The 21,562-nt window shown below is 36.5% G+C and overlaps 1 protein-coding gene and 2 long non-coding RNA genes across 6 annotated transcripts; 2 read left to right on the top strand and 1 right to left on the bottom strand.

The window, feature by feature from the left end:
- Positions 1 to 2,217: 2,217 nt before the first annotated feature.
- Positions 2,218 to 7,231, bottom strand: LOC119070188 (phospholipid-transporting ATPase ABCA1-like). The gene is made up of 9 exons (XM_037174493.1): positions 6,848 to 7,231; positions 6,713 to 6,792; positions 6,529 to 6,661; positions 6,326 to 6,470; positions 3,842 to 6,154; positions 3,589 to 3,777; positions 2,861 to 3,531; positions 2,747 to 2,795; positions 2,218 to 2,690 (listed from the first exon to the last, which is right to left on the bottom strand). The coding sequence occupies exons 1-9, from the start codon at positions 7,229 to 7,231 to the stop codon at positions 2,218 to 2,220; spliced, it is 4,437 nt and encodes a 1,478-aa protein (XP_037030388.1).
- Positions 7,232 to 15,774: 8,543 nt separating this feature from the next.
- LOC119070187 lies at positions 15,775 to 16,490 on the top strand. 4 transcript variants are annotated; one of them, XR_005086483.1, is made up of 3 exons: positions 15,775 to 15,916; positions 15,976 to 16,296; positions 16,360 to 16,490. It is a non-coding gene; the product is annotated as an uncharacterized LOC119070187 (long non-coding RNA). The 4 variants fall into 4 exon arrangements; XR_005086480.1 differs by lacking the exon at positions 16,360 to 16,490 and having other exon boundaries at positions 15,976 to 16,062; positions 16,125 to 16,296; XR_005086481.1 differs by lacking the exon at positions 16,360 to 16,490 and having other exon boundaries at positions 15,775 to 15,909.
- A 3,931-nt stretch (positions 16,491 to 20,421) lies between these two features.
- LOC119070184 lies at positions 20,422 to 20,652 on the top strand. The gene is made up of 2 exons (XR_005086478.1): positions 20,422 to 20,487; positions 20,568 to 20,652. It is a non-coding gene; the product is annotated as an uncharacterized LOC119070184 (long non-coding RNA).
- Positions 20,653 to 21,562: the final 910 nt, after the last annotated feature.

Here is a 21,562-nt window from a genome sequence, read left to right as displayed (position 1 = left end):
AAAGGAGAAGATAGTGAAAAAGCGTCAACGCATACATGTATTGGTGTAAAATTATACGAAATGTGTATCTTATACAAACTGATGTTGGGACCACATTTCGTCGTACAAATTTCCTCTCTAGGTATAATTACTCTAAGGGCTATATACCCAATAAACTGCAATATGTCAACTTACACATCCTTCTAAAGGATATATGCAAAAAACTTTAAGCTTAGGGTAAATAATTTTAGCTTCAATAGGCTTTGACACGCAGTTAATACCCAAATTATCGTCTGCACAGGCTGATAGCGGTGGTCCACTTGTTTATGACAAAAAGCTTGTTGGAATCGTCAACTTCGGACTTCCGTAAGTATTAGTCAAGTCCTTTTTGCGATGTCGAGTGCTATTGATTGATAACGTAAAATTTATCTCATTAATCGAATTAGGTGTGGGCTTGGTAATCCTGACGTGTACGCTAAAATTTCCTCATTTACTGACTGGATTAGAGAGCATTCGTCAATATAACCACAAAAATACGAAGACCGGTGCCTCCTCAATTTAAAAAAAAATGGTAAAAAATCAAGTTCAATAAACCATTCAATAACCAAACAAAAATCGTTACTTTTAGTGTAGTAAGTCACAAGAAAGTCTGTGTGCACATCAGTCTGTCATGTGGTGAAAATATTTGTTCACTTCAGAGAGAACTCCTTTCATGTTCCTTGTTGCATGTGAAAGCTCGTATTCAAGTCGATAGATAAACTTATTCAATTTATCAATTTGGTAATCATTAATATAAGGTCTGAATCGAAAGAGGTCCTACCCGATAATGATATGCAAAAAGGGAAAGTACGGCTGAACACACTTGAGCGAAAATTTACATCACAGATATAGTGAAATAGATGAATTTTACCAACCTTTGTTACTTTGTCACTTTGTTACAACGAAACTTTTGAATTTACCGGTGGATTTGGCTGAAATTTTCAGGGTGTGTCAAGGACGTAATTCTAAGAAACTAATTTGAAGGAATTTTCATAAAAACTTATAATTTCGGAGCTATGATCTTTTAAGGCATTGAGCTGTAGGACCCATAACTCGGAAAATATGGCAGATAGAAAGTTCATTTAAAAGACAAATTTATAGAGTTTTTAACTCGAAAAATACGGCAGATAGAAACCTCGTTTAAAAGACAAATTTATAGCGTTTTAGATTCTAGTCGAAGCGTGTTGCTTGGTTTCCATAAAAAGCCGTTTATTTGGAAGCTATGAGCGTACTTAAAGTATGTCAAGTTTTTGAATTTCGTCAAATTTTCAATTTTTCTGCCACTTTTTGACGCAATTTTTTTTTTAATAATTTTCTTTCTAAAATTTGTAGGGTAAAATTTTTGTTGATTAAACTTCCGCGTGCTTTCCTCATTAGCTGCCATTTGTGACGCATATCTTTTTGCTACACCGATATCAGTTCTTTTGTAAGTGGATAACAGCACTTGCGTCCCACGTCCACTGTAAGTGGTTTTGGGCGATTTTTCAAAGCTAGAGATGCCACTGGGTGTGGAATTTAAAGTTGGTAAAAATCTATCCACCCTATTATTTATACCATAGAGTGATCATGCTTTTTTAGGCAGTAAGTAAATATGTGTATCTATTAAAATTTTAATCTGTGTAGAGGACAAATTAAATGACGAGTTGCATCGAGATGTTTCGAAGTTTAAGATATGACGAAGTGTTTCTCTGACATTCTAGATAGTTTTTGGATTATTCTCAGGAATTTGATTATTTGAAATCGTGTTAAAGTTGGAAGGGAATCAATTCAATGTGAATGTCGTATCAAGCATTTGTTGAAATACTAACTTTTAGAAACAATTTTCTACAAATTTTCTAGAATTTCACTAATTTTCTTTAAACTTTTTTTTAAAAAAATGATGGAAAATTGAAGAAAATGAAGAAAATTTTCCGAAAGGTAGACAATGGTTGAAATATGGGAACGATTTGAGTTCGAAAAAAAACCTGATTTTAATTTTGTCGGCTTAATTTTGTAAGTTTTAGTTAGCAACTTTTCGTGCAAATAGCACCCAACGACGTGCAAATATCATTTTAGTATATAATATTTAAAAAAAACCATTGTCCCTAATCATATAGTAGGAAGAGTATAGCTGCTAAGCCTCCAAATAGATCATCTCGTTTTCTACTTGACAAACAAATTTTATTTCGAATTTGGAATAACAACAATACCTAATCTGCCTCAAACATTATTCCCATTTTCATTGTTTGCGAAATGAAGAAAAACTTCTTCCAACGACATTTGATTAAGAGTAAAGTCGTCAATGATTTTCTCTGACTTTAACTGCGTCATTGTTCCGAACGCCACACCCCAATCCAATCTTTCGGTCAATATTCGGAATGTGATCAGATCGAGATATTTTTCCATCAATTGGGCCGAAGGGAACAAATTTACAATGCGACTGTTAATTTGTTGCAACTCCGATTCATCGTCCCGTTTCAACTTAATGGTCAGATTGAATCCTTTGCAGAATTTGTTTTTTAGATGTTGCACTGAACCCATACATTTGAACTCTCCAGCGGCCATAATTGCAATTCGTGTACACAAAGCCTCACATTCCTCCATCGAGTGAGACGTCAAAATTACTGATTTACCAGAATCTCTTGCGTTGATGATTGCTGACCACAGCTGACGCTTTGAATATGGGTCGATTCCTTGAAACAAAATAGTGTAGCGAGCTTAACACAGAAAAATTAAGAATGTTCAAAACCTGTTGTGGGCTCGTCAAGGAGTATAAGAGATGGATCACCAAGTAGCGACTAAATTAAACGAAATTCTTAGTTAAAGCTCAACGTCAGTTGGACTAGAGGTTTAAACCAATTACCAGTGCTGCACTTATTTTCCTTTTGTTCCCGCCACTGTAGTTTTGAACTTTCTTATCCAGATGCACATAGAATCCAAATTCCTTGGAAATGTTTTCGATTATGTCGTTGATCTCATTCCAAGGAATTCCCCGAATCAGCGAAAATATTTTTAAATTTTCGCGACCAGAAATATCTAACATGAGCGCATCGGATTGAGGACAGTAGCCAACCGATTTCTGCGCAGCTGTAATGTTGCTTTTCACGCTTTTACCGTGAATCAAAATGTCTCCCATCGATATGCCCTCGTCACCAGTCAACATTTTGAACGTTGAAGTTTTTCCAGCTCCATTAACACCGAGTAGACCAAAACACTCTGCCTTGTTCACACTGAGATAGAGCTGATTGACGGCCAAGTACCTACCATACCACTTTGATAGACCATCCAGCACCAAACTGGATTTTATGAACTCGGAATAGGACATTCGTTTGACTTTCTGGATTTCATCTTCAACGTCGTTGTCAACGGTAGTGTTCGTTACACATGTCTTTCGATTAGATTTGATCAGGTTTATTAACTTTTGAAATACTAAATGGTCCAGCAGAAGACAGATGGATAAAAACAATGCTCCGGAAACTATCATCACGATAACGTTCGCACCGATTCCAGTTTCACCAAAATGAAACAATTCATCTGAAAGCAGAAAACAATAAATTTTTCCAAAATAACGACTTGAATTACATGAATTACATGAATTGTGAGCATCCTCTTCGGTTGTCCATTTATGTGTTAACATCATTGGATACGAACGTTTTATGATGCAATCCAGTAAAGAAAATGGAGCAAGATTCAGGAATATCCAATAAACGGCTCTAGCCACCATTTTCGTTGAATCGATGAATGAATAGAACGTCAAGTAAATGAGATATACGATTGTACCTAAATTGCATTGCATCCGTTAGTTAGACGTGGTCGGTTGGTGAAATGACAAACATTAACTTACAGAAAATTGCACTGATGGACAAAATGACCAACATGGCTACCACAGGTTTGGCAAACAGAAATGTTGTCATGTAAATGAAGGTAATCGCCGAAAATCCATTGAACATAAATATTACAAGCTCTTCAGTGGGTTTGAAATACGATCGTTGCTTTAGCGCAAAGGTACCGATTATTAAGTACATTACGACGCATAGAAAGAGGCAATCGATAACCAACGATGTTAACCAATAGACAAATCGATTGCCGCCACTAATGAATTGAAGAAGTTTTGTCCTCGTCGCACATTCCTTCACTTTGATCGCAATGAAAACTGTTGGCCAGTAGCAGGAGAACAAGTAGAGCATGCCAAACATCAACAACATTTCGTTCGAGTAATCTTTCTTGGGATTTGGTCTAATTGTATCTGGACGCGAAAACGGTACATTTTTGATGTCGTACTGGTTTCCTGCAACCGATTTTAGCAGTGCTCGATGAATGGTGTGTAATATGAAAATTTCATGGTTTGAATCATTTGAAAACCAAGCTGTGATTTTGCCAGTTTCTAGTGATAGCCTTAGCCGTAAAACATTTCGATCAGCAGTTTCTTGTTCATGAAAGAGATGATTCTCTATACTATCCACTTGATCAACGACGCCCTGTTCTCCAAACAATTTTACGCAGTTCTCAAATAAACGTGGATACGAACCGTCGTGAGAAACAATGACTTTTATATCGGGGTGTAATCTGTCGTCAGGATGACCACCATCTTTAACTAGTTTATTTCCTGCAGCAAAAAAGGCGACAACAAAAGCCACAGTTATTAGTAGCCACAGTCCAATGGGATAAAAGTTGCGTCTTGTGTAATGGAATTGTTTTAAGATCATCGCATAAATCTGATAGAGCACAAGGGTGAATCCGCTCACTTTTCTAGTTGGAATAAAGTCATTGAATACTTTATGTAGATGACTTTCGGATTTGTCTGATCCAACTTTTAAAAAGACTTCTTCCAATGAGGTGACTGACAGACCAAAGCTTGCAATCTTTAAACTTGCTGAAAGCTTCTCGATTTCCTTAAACATTTTTGGATACTCCAACACATGTTTTTCGCTTAAAGCAAAAACAATTTCCGTTCTATCGTCGGATTCAAGATACGCATCAGGTACAAATTTTCGTAGAATGTTCAAAATGTCAGTCGCATGACAACCCCGATCCTTTACGCAAATTATCTTGTACCCTGAACCGAATCTTTTCTTAAGAAAGAATGGCGAGCCAACAGTTTGCAGTTCCCCGTGGTTCATTATAGCTATTCTGTCGCCCAAAATGTCAGCCTCATCCATGTAATGCGTAGTGAGTAGAATAGTTCTTCCCTTCTTCTCTTCAATCAAAAAATTCCACAGCATACGACGTGCGCCCGCATCCAGGCCGGCTGTGGGCTCATCCAACATAACGACTTTCGATCCTCCAGATAACGCAATGCTAATTGATAATTTTCGTTTCTGGCCGCCCGATAGATTCTTGCTAAGTGAATTGAGTCTGTCGGTGAAATCTAACATATCCGCAAATTTGGCGATTTCATCGCTTGTTGACTTTTTGCTGTGTATGCCCTTGAGTCGACAGAAGAAAATCAAGTTTTCGCGTACGGTCAACTCTTCTATTAGAATGTCGTGCTGTGGACACCAGCCAACAGAACTTCTAGCCTTGGACGTTTCCGTTCGAATGTCGTGGTTGTTCAAAATTGCTGTACCGGATGTCGGGGCCAAAAGACCAGTCAGCATACTCAACGTTGTAGTTTTCCCGCAGCCATTGTGACCCAACAAAACTGTTATTTGATCTTGAAACATGTTCAACGAAAATTGATTTACGACCGTTACTGAGCCAAACTTTTTCGTTAGATGTGCAATCCTTATTCCCACAGGCGAATGTTGTGGATCCGCTTCGTAATCTTTGCTATCCAATTTTTCGTTGTCCTTAACATCAATGTTATCTTCACTGACCAAAGGATTTCTTTTGCAATGTTGCAGTACAAACGCAATTGGAAAGTACCACGGCTTCGGAATGCCAATGTTTCCCGTAAAAACTTGATCTATGTACACTGTCAAGAGCATGTGAATGATTGATGCAATCACAAACGAAAATAGAACATCAGCGATTGAGAATTCGAGTACGTTGTCATGTGAAGCAAAGTTTATCATCTGAAGTCCTGGTCCATTTGCTTCGGATTGAAGAATTATCGAAATTCCGTGACACAGCCCAGTATTGACTGGCAAACAGTGCAATAGCTTAACGACGTAGTTTGACGATTTGAACTCTGTGTCGAACAGACTGTAAAACATGACTGTAAGAGTGAACAGAATCGCGCCTAATGTTAAAGCTGATGAAGCGTTCTGGAAAATGACGGTCATCAGGAAACAAAAAGTGATTGTGGCTACGATGTAAAAAACGAAGAAAATCCAAACGAGAAAAAAATGGCTGTTCGGGAAGATTGCTTCTCCGTTCATAATTTTACAGCACAAGAATACTGTGACCAATGTGTAGGAACCAATTGGTATTAACAACGAACTCGTTAGCCATGCTGTCCAATACACTGCATTTGATAACCCCATGATTCGCATAGTTTCCTTCAGTCGACTCTCACGTTCCACGGCTACATTCTAAATTGGACTCGAATAAATGGTAGTTTCAGCTACCACTGAAAAAGCTATGTCTCACCGTAATAGTTTTCGCAGCAGTGAATAAATTTGTTATGATGAAAGCCGCCGGTAAATATTGTAGCAGAAAACTCAGTTTATCGTCCTCAAGTGTTCGAATTGATATCATTTCAATTTCTGGTACAGCTGTTTCACTAAAAATTCTAATGAAAGATTCATCAAGCTGATTCTGCATCGCCACCAACCAAGTTGACTGAATAGTACTTTCAATGGCGCTGGAAAATCTTAGGGTATAGCTAAGCAGATTCGGTGGATTCTTTGAACCCTGAAAAAATTGAATGTCGAATTGCGAGTAGTGCGAATGCGTACAGAGAATATACTTTCAATGAATCGTCAAACTCCATTCCAAGTATATTCGTCAACAGCTCGCTGTACAAAAATTCTTTTAGAGCCTGTGCACTGTCAAATGATTGGAATGTTGCATTCGTTATATTAAAAGTGTTCGTTAAGAATTCTTCAATCCATGGACTATTTGGCGAGTAAGAAATAACGGTAAAGTCGGCTATCGATGCAGTGTGGTTGTAGCTTGGTTGCCATTCATCATCGTAACTTGGTCGAGAATTTGATTGATTCGATCCGATAATCAATGTTATGATAATGACAATAAGGACTGGAGAAATTGCTTCAAGGATTCCTAGAATATAGCGGCGCCTTTGGATTATGCAATTTTTCCACATCAAAATCCAGAACTTTTCCAACGACATTTTACTCGATACTAATAAGAACTGTCTACTTAGTACCCAGCTTACTGGTAGTATTTCATAAAATTATCCAGAGAGCATTGACAGCCGTTTATCGATAAGCCAACCATTTTTTTAGCCCCGTACGAAGTACTGGGGGCTTATAAGAAAACCATGCCGTTTGTAACATGTGGAATTCGAAGCAGACGGTAAGGGCAAAACATTTGTCTATGATTATAGATGACGAATCCACAATAAAAAAAATGTCTGTCTCTCCGTCTGTCTGTCCGTGTACATGATAACTTGAGTAAAGCTCAACCGATTTCAAAAATTCTTTTTTTTTTCCTGATAGATAATGACAATGGCAAGACCCCATATGAAAATGGGCATATTTGGGTCGACCCCTCCCGAGCTGGGGCCCAAAAAGTGTTTTAAGGTTTTTTGAAGATATCTACGGCATTTTAAACGATACACTTGTAAGTGATACGTCAAATGAAAGGTATTTACGTTTAGGGAAAATGAATTCGAACGGTTGGACGAGATTTTTTATATACTGTGATTGATTTGTTGATTAATTTGTCGGACAGTTTCTCTTAGCTAAGTTTCTAGTTAAGCCTTTCTCCTGTTTCTCCTGAATCAGGCCAGTTTCCATGGTTCTGGATAAATAGAATAGGGTAATTTTTGTTAAGTATAGAAGCCACTCCATGGGTGGAATTTGTTTCATAACTTGATACAAATTTAGGATGTTGAACAAAACAATAAAATATACAATATAAAAAAAAATTTACAATAGGGTACGGACCCCAGTATTCGGCATAGTTTAGAATATCGGCCACAACAATGGGTTTCATTGGGTTTCATTGTTCTAAACAATAGATGGCCGATATTCTAAACTATGCCGAATACTGGGGTCCGTACCCTACCAATCGAAAAAAAAAGTTTATGGAAATTGGATGACTGACTCGTGAGTTAGAGCCCATGATGTGAACCAGGTACAGGGAGGGAAGCAGTTTTTGCTTGTAGGTCGGCAAAATTTGTACGAATTTCGACTATTTTAGTTTTATTAGATAGGAATTGAACGTACCAGTCAGGGAAAAAAAGTTTATGAAATTTGGTTGATCGGAGCGTGAGCTAGGTCCCTTGGAGTGAGCTCATATCCGGCTACTCGGCAGTACAGTGAACTGGCAGAACTTGCAGGTTCTTGCACCAACCAGTGCATACACTCCACCTGTAGTACGTCTTCCCATAACCGACATTAGTACAGCATAACAATGATTTACAATAATTATTTCTTGAGTTATTGGCGAAAAACTTTATACTGGATCCTCTGACTAGCCTTCACTTTTGAACGCCTCGCACCGAAAATAAACACAATTAATCGCAAAAATTAAAGATGCGTCTTCTCTGGAATTGAAAGACCAATCCAACGACGTATCACTCATTTCGATTGGAGAACCCGTGTTCCCAAAGTTAATGAAATCACCTGAAGTTTTTACAATATCACGAAAAGCCAAAAAATAAACTAAAATGTCACTTTGAAATCTGTTGACAAATGAACAATGAAAATATTATGAAAAGAATCTTGCATATGTCATGTACCAAGAAGGCTGATCTCAAAAACGGTAGAGGTACATCCGATTGCCATTTTGTTTCACAATCTCTTATGATTAACATTTTGCTATTTTGTCCAATTTAAACTCAACAATCAACATACGTCTTTACCACTTTTGTTGGTTTTCTTCATCCAATTCGTTCCATTCATTCTACATGTATTTCTTTAGCGTTTCACATTTTTCCCATTTCACGCGAATTTCCTTCACACGCTTGAAAGATCAGAAAAGCATTAGTATTTTACATGACTTAGGATATATAGATAAAAAGTAGAATTTTCGTGTGAATTTTGTTGATCCGAGGCGCAGCCGAGGTCAATAAACACACGAAAACGAGACTTTTCATCTTTTTATCCCGAGTTATGTAATGGATTTTACATGCTTTGGGCGTCGTAACTAGTGCTTGAAACATGAAAAGTATGGTTTTTGACGCATGTAGCATGTAAAATACATATAGTACACAAAAATATCTCTTCTAAACGTGTTACTGCCTTTGTGAAAAAGTCAGATGTGAGCTATATTTTCCTTTCAGAATTTTCATTGACGCTACCTAGTGCTTCTTTAACTGCTTGTACACGCGAAGTATATAGTGCCACCACAAGCAGATAATGAGAACTAACTACTTGTATGTCAATGGTGCCAATCGACAAAATCAGAATTGAAATTGAATTCGTTGGTTCAATTGAATTTGGGAAGTATGTAGGATGTAAAAGTAATGAATCCTGCAATCCCATAGTCATAATATAATTGGGTAACTGTAATTGTTTCATTGCCAAGAAAATATATTTCACTAAAATATTTGATTAAAATCATCTATTTCAAAATGTATATAGAAATCAATTTCTTCATACAGATTTCCAAATTTTGAAATTTGATATCTCGGCCAAATCTTAACCCTATGAGGCGTGTGATAGCTCGTTGAGCTCGTATGGACGCCCAGATTATGAATAAAATAAGTGAAAGTAGTGGGTGAGGAGGGGGAAAAGTCAAAAAAGTTATGTATATGTTCCTCAGTTTTACGGAATTTTTTTTTGTTAAATTTTTCAGTGTGAACGGACTTGCGTCACGGTACTTCACTAACGTAGGGCCATGACTAAAGTTTTCGCATCATTACAGTCGAGGAAATTTAGATTTCTGGTTTTCCAAAGGTATTAATCTTATTTAACCCACACTCTATCCCACAACAATGGAATCCACAAATTTAAATTTAGTTAACACAACGGTTACAATGACGGCGCTGCAGTCACGATTTCAAAATGTGATATAGGGTGGATAAACTAAATTTTGGTTTTGGTTACATTTTCTCTTGGTTTTTAATTATTACATCAGGCTTCTAAATTAAGAGTAAATTTATGCAATATAAACCGTTTGAGTTTGAAAAAAGATGTTTTGTATCAGTGAACGATATAGGAAAGCGTTCAGTACGTCTCAACATACAAAAGAAAGTAAAATATAATTGAACATTTAGCCACCCTACGTCCGTCATCGCTTCTATTGTCTTCAAAAACATATTGTGTGCTTGTCATGATATGTATCAGACGTTTGTTTATTTATGTGTCTCATCTAAAATGCTGGCCAGCAAAATTTTGATCATTAAATTCAACGGCCAAATTGATCTAAATGTTAAAATAATTGTGAATAATAGTGAAGTTAATGTGGTTTTGTTTTCTCTTCATAAAGGAATTTGCATCAGTTCGATGTAAAGTGCGGAACACCATTAGAAAAAAAAACTTGTCGCTGAAGAATGATCAAAAAGTTGCTGGACGCAGTAGCTACAATTAATGCTTTGCAGGATATAGAATAAAAATTAGAGAAACCCCAAGAGCCATCCATTTGAAATCTTCACAATCATCATTTCAACTAAAGGCTTTTTTTTAAACGAAACGCAGATTCGGAACATTATTTTCGCCAAATTACAATTTGGCATAGGAAATAAATTCAACTCTTTGTATAAGTGAAGCTCATGATTGAGCTCAATCATGAAAACAGAATCTGGTCAGGAATAAGATAAGAATATGAATATATGACGAACTTCAAAGTTCCTGATTTATACGATTTACGATTTCCAAACAATTTTTATATAAACTTTTAGACAAAATAACAATTTCCAAGTCTGTTTTCTATTTGATTTATTTGATTTCCGACCTCGTTCTAGGGTAATAAAATTTTCTGTGGATTATTTGTAACTTCATGAAAATATTAAGATGGAAAACCTCAGAAACATTCACATAAAAATTATGCTTTCCTAACTAATGTTGAAATAGCCTTTTTGCACTCATTAGGAACTTAGGAAAATAACTACTGGGCAGTCGAGACGGTTTACTTGTAGTCCGAAATTATATTTTGGCTTCGTAGAACACAGATAAACACAAGAGAGAGGAATTATATGATATGCAGTGCATACTGTCCCGTACAATCTTTTTCTAAATAAAAGTTATAGTCAAATCGACAATATTGTATTATTTGGCGATTTGTCATATTTTGGAGTTTCTTCACACTTTGGCGATTTTTCTTGACAATTCATCATATTTAGTTGATTTGTTAAATCATCAAGAAAAGTCTCAGAAGTGTGAAGAAACGCCATAAAGACAAATTTTCAATTCTCTATGATCCTTGCAGTTTCTTTACTCTTTGGCGATATTTCTTGGTTTTTCTTCACATTATGGCGATTTTTCTTGTTTGATTTAACAAAGGCCGATGCTATTCGAACGCGCGTGCGAATAGTCTTTCTTACGGTTGTAGGCTATTCGCACGCGCGTGCGAATAGTATTTCCTACTGTTATAGGCTATTCGCACGCCGCGTGCGAATAGTCATTCTTATGTTGGTTGACTATTGGGACGTGCGTGCGAATAGCCATTGTTACAGGTGTGGACTATTGGGACGTGCGTGCGAATAGCCAATCCTACAGGTGGAGACTATTCGGACGCGAGGCAAATTCGTGGAATATGATTTCGCGCGGCGCGAAATTGGCTCTACAACTTGTCGCATGATTCTTCAGTATTAAATGTATCTTGCTTTTCAAGAAAACGTTGTGTGAAGATGAGCTCAGGGTCTTTATGACAAATAAATGAAATTATTATTATGTATTCACACTGTATTTATGAGTGTGTAAATGACAATTTTGATCAGCTGAATGATTAATACAATTTTTTAGTGTCATTGCTTAAAAGGAATAACTGTTCTTGCCCATTTTTAATCTTCATTTTTGATATGTTTCAATTTCAACATTCTTTCAAAATAGTCTCAATTTAGACTGATGTATGACAGTTGCCTTTAATACAACTTATATTCAATTATCCGGCGCGAAAGACAGCACACTAAAAAGGTAGAGTGGAGTCGTCAATATTTCTCTTTATTTCACGGAAAATTTCACAATAAATATTTAGAAAATTAAATGTCATAATTTGTAGCACGGTCCGCGAAATTTGTTGTTCAAAACGAATAATGTGAGAAAAACCTCATTTCTCCATACAAAGTCAGCAGTTTGTCATCATTGGAACATTTGAAACGTCGGTCAAAAATAGCACAGGTCACTTTCACTTGTGAACAAGACACTATCTGTAATATGCTGGCTAACATGTTAAAGTCAATCCTCTCTTTTGTGCTTATGCTAATTTTAGCCTTCGCATGCGCGCATTACCTGACATGTAATGACAACATACCTTCGTGATTAAATTTTTTGAGATGAATAATTACAATAAAATCAAAGTAAAAATTCGACCCACCCATTAGTCAGGAAACAGCAAATTTTTATAATTTATTTTGATAAATAATACCTATTTTAGTAAGATAATCCTGCAACAACATATGGAAAAAACGCAATTTTATATTTTTTAAATTGAAATGAAAATCCACAAAACTCACATCAAATTTAACATAGCAATATCAACAATCGGCTTTGTTATGACATGGCTCCGATGTGCCTTTGTTATTGTTTATATGTGTTAGTAAATGAAAGCTCTAAACTGTTCTAAAAAACTGACAGTCTCATGACAGTCTCTTGACAGCCTTTTTGAATATTTAATAGAAAGTAGTGCAAACTCTTTAAAATAGTTTTTTAAAATATTTTAATTTTCGTAAAATAAATTCTGAAAACGCAGAATTGTTCTATTTTGTATGAAGAATATAATTAAATTATAAAAATATTGTATGTTTCCCTCGATGTTTCCTGACTAATTGCTTTGGGGAGACAATAGTAGCGGTGTTTTTTGAAATAAAAAAAATCAAAGAAACCGGTATTTTACGACGTCAGTAGAGTCGAATTTTTTTTTAAATATATTGGCTCGAAGAGTGGCTTTGTTAGTTTGTTCAGACTATCCCCATTACATGTAGCCTGAGGATTCGTAATACTCTAGGCCCTACTAGCTATCGAATCTTATGCATAAGTATCATATTTCTGATTAGCCGATGCTGGAGGCCGTTGCTCCGTAAGATATGGGGATCAGCTGTGGCAATGGTCATTTAAACTCTCATAAAACTAGTGTAAATACCTTTTCACACACCTTTTTGCTGAAAGCCAAGATCCAATCTTTTATGCGCCGTGAAATCATCTTCCACGAATTTGTATCGCGTCCAAATAGTCTACACCTGTAGGTTTGGCTATTCGCACGCACGTCCCAATAGTCCACACCTGTAACAATGGCTATTCGCACGCGCGTCTCAATAGTCAACAAACATAAGGGTGACTATTCGCACGCGGCGTGCGAATAGCCTACGGCCGAAGGAAAGACTAATCGCACGCGCGTGCGAATAGTCACTTCGTTTAACAAATCAACCATAATGATGAATTGCCAAGAAAAATCGATAGAGTGTGAAGAGAAAAATCGCCAGAGTGCGAGGAAACGCCAAAGTGTAAAAATACGTTTTTGAAATGTCTCTACATTATCTTTCGTAAAATGATAGTGTCCTCGGGATCTTTCGTTAAAGTATGAATTCCCTAGGATCGAACAAGATGCCGTTACCTGACGTAAAATAAGAGTTTCCTTAGGATCGAACCAGGCAGCTTTTCGTAACTTTTATAAAAGGATAGATTCACTAGCTTCGAACAAATAACGCCTTTTAGATAAATTTCGTAAAAGGATAAATTTCCAAGGATTTGTTTAATCACCACGAAGAATCGCCAAAGTGTGAAGAAACGCAACAAAGACAAATTTATCAATCTTTGTTTTTGCCGGCGTTTCTTCATCCCTTGCCAATTTTTTATTTTTGGCGATTCTTCATGGGAATCATGATTAATGACGGCTACGAGCTTTAGCGAAAACGAATGAGATGTTCCGATCCAAATCTGCGAGCGAACTTCCGTTTCGTTAAAAAAAACCTTTAGTTGAAATGATGATGATGAAGATTTCAAATGGACGGCTCTTGGTGTTTCTCTAATTTTGATTCTATATCCTGCAAAGCATTAGTTGAAGCTATTGCGTCCAGCAACGTTTTGATCATTCTTCAGCGACAAGTTTTTTTTTCTAATGGTGTTCCGCACTTTACATCGAACTGATGCAAATTCCTTTATGAAGAGAAAACAAAACCACATTAACTTCACTATTATTCACAATTATTTTAACATTTAGATCAATTTGGCCGTTGAATTTAATGATCAAAATTTTGCTGGCCAGCATTTTAGATGAGACACATAAATAAACAAACGTCTGATACATATCATGACAAGCACACAATATGTTTTTGAAGACAATAGAAGCGATGACGGACGTAGGGTGGCTAAATGTTCAATTATATTTTACGTTCTTTTGTATGTTGAGACGTACTGAACGCTTTCCTATATCGTTCACTGATACAAAACATCTTTTTTCAAACTCAAACGGTTTATATTGCATAAATTTACTCTTAATTTAGAAGCCTGATGTAATAATTAAAAACCAAGAGAAAATGTAACCAAAACCAAAATTTAGTTTATCCACCCTATATCACATTTTGAAATCGTGACTGCAGCGCCGTCATTGCGACCGCTGAGTTAACTAAATTTAAATTTGTGGATTCCATTGTTGTGGGATAAAGTGTGGGTTAAATAAGATTAATACCTTTGGAAAACCCGAAAACTAAATTTCTTCGACTGTACCATGTTATGTGATTGCGATAGCTTATTTTAACGGTAGTTCCAAATGGAATTCAGGACAGGAAAGTTTTCCAACATATTTTACAATTTCATCGAGCTATCACCATTTTTTTTATAAATAGTTCTTTATTATCACTTCTTTTTACACTATTCTGAAGTACAAACCACTGTACTGACCGAAAATGTTTAGAGCTAAATAAAGAGTATTTTAAGTTTAAAATTGAGTAAGACTGTATGAAATTGGCTTTTTAAGAAATTTTTTCGCAAAAATCATGTGGAATAGCACGACAGAGTAAAACCAGGCAGGAGCGGTACATTTTCGAAACGTCAAATAAGGGACCTAATACACTGTATGAAAATGAACTCAAATGAGCACTGACATAAATTGAAAAATTTTGTTCGCAAAAAATATAGGACTACTAGATTATTCAGGTCACTAGTCAAATCCCTGCCTGGTTAACTTTACTCTGTCGTGGGATAAGCCTCGGGATTAGCATTATCTGAAACCTTAAATTGTAATGAGCAGAACGGGACAACGTAAAAAGTGACGTCTCTTAATTTTACTTGGCTAGTCAAAAAAGGCGCCAGAACTGAATTTAAGATTAGTCAAAGCACTTCAAGCATGCGTGGTACCCTAAATATGGTACTGAAACTTGACAGTGTGTCCCTTCGTTGGTGTCATTCATTGCATAACCTTACATAATTCTTACGACGTAACCTTTATTCTCCCACAGTTTTTCATCAGTTCAAATTGTTAAAATAAGGCAATATCACAGAAAAACATTACGGCTAGTATCACTATTGTCACAGAAAGAGTCTTCCACAGTAATATTTATCAAAGATACTATTTTCATATATTGTCCGAAATATAGTCGGCAATGGAAAATTTCTTCAGTCAAAATAATGCTTCGCAGCGTCTCAATATTATTTTCGTTTATCGGTTCTGGATTTGGGTGGCCTGATTCATGCTTGACGAATGATGCTTGCAGCAATTTCTTGGATGAATGTACCAAATCTGGATGTAAGGTGTAGGTTGCATTAGTTTTGAAAAAATAACAATTTAACGATATTGCACTGTTAATTTCAGAGCATTCGGGAGGTTGGCCGGACTTATGGTAGGGATTTTAATCACATTAAGTCTATTTAGTTGCATCTGTGCCTGTTTTGTACGAAGGTGGTAAATATTTTTACGAAAGACTTGAACTAAATACACAAATCCGATAAAATTTTGGTCAGACATGTACGCAACAATCCATCCGTTCTACCACAAACCCAAAGTTTACCGAATACAACCGATTTGCCGCAGGCGTTTTTACCGAATACAGCCAATGGGCCACAGACAATGAACACAGCAAATCCAACAACAGGAGTTTCCTATCATCGAGATTGCTGTGTATGCCAATAAACGGTGAAAATACTCCTTCGAAATTATCAAACTTTTAAAAACGAATAAATTCTTTCTTCAACATAGTTCTGGTGATCCTTTAGATTTCTAAGTAAATTCAAATCCTGACAACTTTTCTTTAAATTTGACGTCAAAATATCGAAGTGATGAATGTCATACTGGTATGAAAGAATTTAAGACATAATACATCGTCACTCATCACCTAATGTGTTTTCTATTTTGTAAAACGTTGGCTTAAAACTTTGTATTCACTTTCGCTTCGTGTTCGTATACACCTCTCGTACAAGGAAATAGTAAATTAGTTGACAATAGTCATTTGTGTACCTGTTTTGGACGATTGATTTTAGGCAATTTCGCGGATTGTAGGCCGAACGAAGTGAGGCTTACAAGCGAAAGTGCCTTAAATCAACCGTCCCAAACAGGTGCACATGTGAGTTTTCATGCAGAGGGCCGGAAACCCGAGAAAATTCGAAAAATTGCCCTCATTTTCGGCCCCGAAGCATGAAATAGTACATTTCCAGCATATAACTAATGTTCTATTTCACTTTTTTGCATAATTTTTCGACATCACTGTTAGGTGACATAAATGATCATCATCAATGTCAACATATCTTCCTTCAACTTTTAATTATTTTACCCAAAAATGTAAGGTAAAGTTTATTATTAATCGTATGGTTACATTTTCGTTACAATAAAATCACAAATCACTAAATTGTCTTAAAAACATATGAACACATTGAGACCAATGTCAATCCTAATGACGCTGAGCGAATGCCCGGATATCTGAGCGCACCAATGTTGATGCATCCAGTGCTAGTTGAATGGCAGACGTTGACCATTTTCGCTTTTGTTTGAGAAGTTGTGATTTGTTACTATTTACATGTACTCGAAAACGTTGTCGCTGTGAGGTTCGAGATGAACAGGTACAGCGCCGAGGTGATGGCATTTTATGGTTCAAACGTAAATTAAATTTACATTTGACACGTTAACAGACCGGGCCAAAGGGGCCAACCATCATCCAGTCAAGCAGTTAATACATAGCATTGGTTGTTCGAAAATATCTTCCACGATGTTTTCTCTGTAGTCTGTTGATATAACTGCTCATGTGCTGCTTGTAATGCGTGCCAACCATTCACTCGAAGTAGGGTTATGTTGCGAATGTTGGATTTTGTTTCAGCCAAGGTGTTAAATTAGCAGCGTTGATCTGGTTATCTTCACAAAATCCACTCGGGGTGCATTCAAAATACCACCTCCATTCACTTTTCAATCGATACAATTCAGTTTTTTTCACTAAAAAATTGAAATTTCTGGGACAAAAACACAAACAGCTATTGCACCGACAGTTGACAGTTGAAGGTAAAGTTAACGCACCAAGACCGCTACTTGCAGCTCGTCTTTGACTCGAATCGGACAAGAAGTGCCATGTTGTACATACTACTGAATTTATTTCTACTCGTTATTCTCGTGCATATCTAAAAATATGAAAAATTCTACCAACGATCTCAGCATGACGCAAACACACTTAATTAAAATCTTTTGCTGAAAATATCGTGAAATCGATAAATTGTCTCGCATCGAGTTTAATGAACCGTTAAGTAATTTCATTAAATTAATGTTAAATGTCGAATCGATATGTAGGTCGTTAGATAGGCGGTAGAATAAGGCGACAAATGTTCGTCGTTTTTGCATGTTAGAGCCAGTAATTACTCTGAAGTTTTAAGTGAGTGTTGCCAAATATTATTTTGTTCGGTACAGCTAGCTTTTGAACTCGTACGTAGTTTATCGTCAGCCGTTGTTACTGCCCTGAGATATTCAGCTCAATAATAGTACATTAAGGTACCGGTGAATATACCGAGAATTAATACTCTTCTGTATATTACACAAACACGAGTGTAACGAGGCCAGGGCGGCAATCGCACAGGTTGAATTTTTTTACGTCGTGCCATGTGATCCACACAACTTTTCATTACAACAACTTACGAAAATTGTAATTTGAGCTTCCTTATAATGTTCCAACTGATGAAATTTACCGAAATAAGCTGAAATATGCGGGGTCCAGGGGGCGGCAGGCCCCTGGTAAAAGAAAAAGTTATAAATTATTGGCAACGTTCTTTTCTATCACAACAATCACAGTGATCACAACGACACCAGACGGAACACATGTTGTTGCTGTCATTTACTTTCGCATCCTCGTTTGAGGGGCGAAAGTACTTTCGCTCCTCTGTTGGGAGGCGAAAGTATTTTCGCACCTCTTGTGATGTCGTGGCTAACTGAGAGTTGAATTTTTATACTTTCGCATCTCATTCGGGAAGCGAAAATTACAACTTTCGTAGTTGGTGTAATGAAATAGTCATTTTCATGTGTCGGGGCCGAAAATGAGGGAGTTTCGATATTTTTCTCAGGTTTTCGACCCCTTACATGAAAATTTTTTTGAGTATCTGTTTTGGACGATTGATTTTAGGCACTTTCGCATGTAGCCCTCACTTCGTTCGGGCTACAACAAGCGAAATTGCCTAAAAACAATCGTCCAAAACAGATACACAAATAACTATTGGTATAATACTCCGAAAAACAGTGTTTAATGTCGATATATTTACCGCAATGCTATAAAAGTTTTTACGTACTTTACTGAGCAACAGTTTTAGTTTGTTGCGCAACAGATACGAGATGTAAGACATTAATTAGTAGACTATGAAAGTTTTCGCTTTCGGTATATAACTTCCATATCGTCAATATAATTATTTTGAACAATGTACACATTATCTTTTTTCTGCCGAGAACAGATATACCGAGATGGACATATTTGCACTTAAGAGTTAAAATTGATCATAAATGCGAGATTATCGTTCTAGGCTTATAATAGATGAGAGATTTTTTTTGAAAGTGGACCAGGCTCCGTCGGAGCTATTTTTTAGCGATGATTTGTTTACATGCCCCAATAGTCTAAAACCGCAGTTCTTTAATTTCAATATTTCTTTAATGGCTAGTGAACATCCACCAAAAAAAATTGGTGTTTTTCGTACGTGATTTTCTGCCGCTCCAGGCTTTGGATATACATGTGTGGGGGTTCATTGGATAGGTATTGTCCAGGAGATATGGGGCAAGCACAGATAACTTATATGTCCTGTACCATTGTTCGAAAAATAATGTTTGATTGATGAACTTCAAAAGGTGATATCTTACACCTGACGAATTTTTATGTTTATATCAGGGGATGCCCTGATACAGGCTTAACCTAGCTTCACAATGATACCCCACTTGCTATAATGGTGACAAGTTTAGGATACTTTTTTGAGTACAAAGTGAATAGTGTTCCTACACACGAAAGAAAAGTATTAATTTTAGAAAAATAAACGAATTATGTTGTTTTTGAAGTCTGCAACCACTGATCTAAAGATAAATATTTGCCAGGTGCGCGATATATCAATACCTATCCAATGAACCCCACACATGTATGTTTATAGACTGTGTGTTTGAGTTTTTTCGACAGACCGTTGTTGACATGAAATAGAACTGACACAATAAGTAGATAAAATAGTATGTTACATACCAAGGATCAAAAAGGTGTGTTTTAGACCCGCTTCGCGTCGCTCCATCCCTGGACGTTTTCACCACCGTGGTCTAAAACACACCTTTTTGATCCGTGGTTTGTATACTATTTTTCTTCCTGGAGTACCAAAGTCACATTCCGAACAAAACATAACAACAAAACTGAACAACAAAACTGAACAACATACCGGTGCAAAAGCATTCCATATTAATGCCGAAAGTAATCCGTATGAATGCCTAAAGAAGTCCGTTCCGTGTGCATGTATTCTCACAAATGTCGAAAAATAAGCAATCTGTAGGAATGCCGAAAGACATCCGAATGAATGCCGAAAGACATCCGAATGAATGCCGAAAGCAGTCCGTATGAATGCTGAAAGCAATCCTTATGAATGCATTGTCACAAAACACTAAAAACATTACATTCGCGTACATACAACAACTTGACACATTTGGGAAAGAATAAAGATAGGATCGAAAATGACATAAGCGGGAATGAAAATTGAGAGAAAATAGTAGGGGAGAATGTTGCTCTTTCGGTACTAAATTTGGTGAGTGAATGTGACGGTTTTGGTACTACAGGAAGAAAAACATGTTTGTAACAAGTGCTAATAAGAAAATTCTGATTTAATATACTGTTTTAAGAAGGTAAAATAGTTCCTGACATTCTGCGATTAGTTTCTAAGTTCATTTTGTAATGGTTTTTCATTTTAATATTTTGAATATAGCCTGAAGAAGGGCCTAAACAATGCCCGAAATATAACGAAAACAAAACGAAGTTTTATTCAATTAGAAACGCCGCTAGAATCCAACGAAAATACTCTACAATTTATAGACTGTAGCGGCAGTAAATCACGGACAAAAAACACCCTTTTTCGACTTTTGATTGAAGTTCAGTAACCATTAAAAGATTGTTAAAATTGTCGGACTGCGGTTTTAGACTATTGGGGCCAAGGGCTATTTGGTCAGGTAAACAAAGCGTCGCACAACTCATCATCGAAGATGCCTGTTTTGCATACAACGTTGTATGAATCTCCATCAGAAGTGCTTTGTTAGTGTAACATTTACACATCCAGTGTAATTCCAATTGTAACGCACTTTGTAAATTACTTTACGTGTTACGGCATGTTTCATTTTCATTTACATTGCCTAATCACGTAAAGCATTGTACTTACGAGGTTCCAAGTTGTTTTTTGACAAGTGGGGATAGAGGTGTGCGCCGATCTTAAAATAGTCGGCGGCGGTGCGCCGACTGGTAAGGAATCGGCGGCGGCGCGCCGGGAGAAATTTATAGTCGGCGGCGGTGCGCCGATCGGCGCGCCGATAAATTTACAAAAAAATCTAAATTTTTCGAAAATAATGCAAAAACACTGAATTCTTACTGTCTTGCGATCTGAAGTATCAACCACTTATACAAGGGGAATCAACTGAGACGTATCTCACCTTTTATATTTTGAATGTACAATAACTGACCTATTATTTTAAAAACATCTAATTTAATGAATCCAAGAATGATTAGTGAGTTTGCGTAAATGACATATAAGTTAACTTATCAGTTGGAAATTTTAAGTCACATCTTCATACTAGATGTTCTGCAGGTTTCTTATTTCCAACTATAATGTATGCCATTTACGCAAACTCACTACTATTATCTTTCAATTTATGCAATACCCGTTCCTGTTGCCTTTAGTCAACGCACTTCTGTTATGTGATGCTACGATGG

This window comes from Bradysia coprophila (assembly GCF_014529535.1).
Source record: "Bradysia coprophila strain Holo2 chromosome X unlocalized genomic scaffold, BU_Bcop_v1 contig_562, whole genome shotgun sequence".
NCBI lineage: Eukaryota > Metazoa > Arthropoda > Insecta > Diptera > Sciaridae > Bradysia > Bradysia coprophila.
The sequence above is the reverse complement of the archived record's forward strand: the minus strand, read 5'-3'. Positions and strand labels throughout refer to the sequence as shown.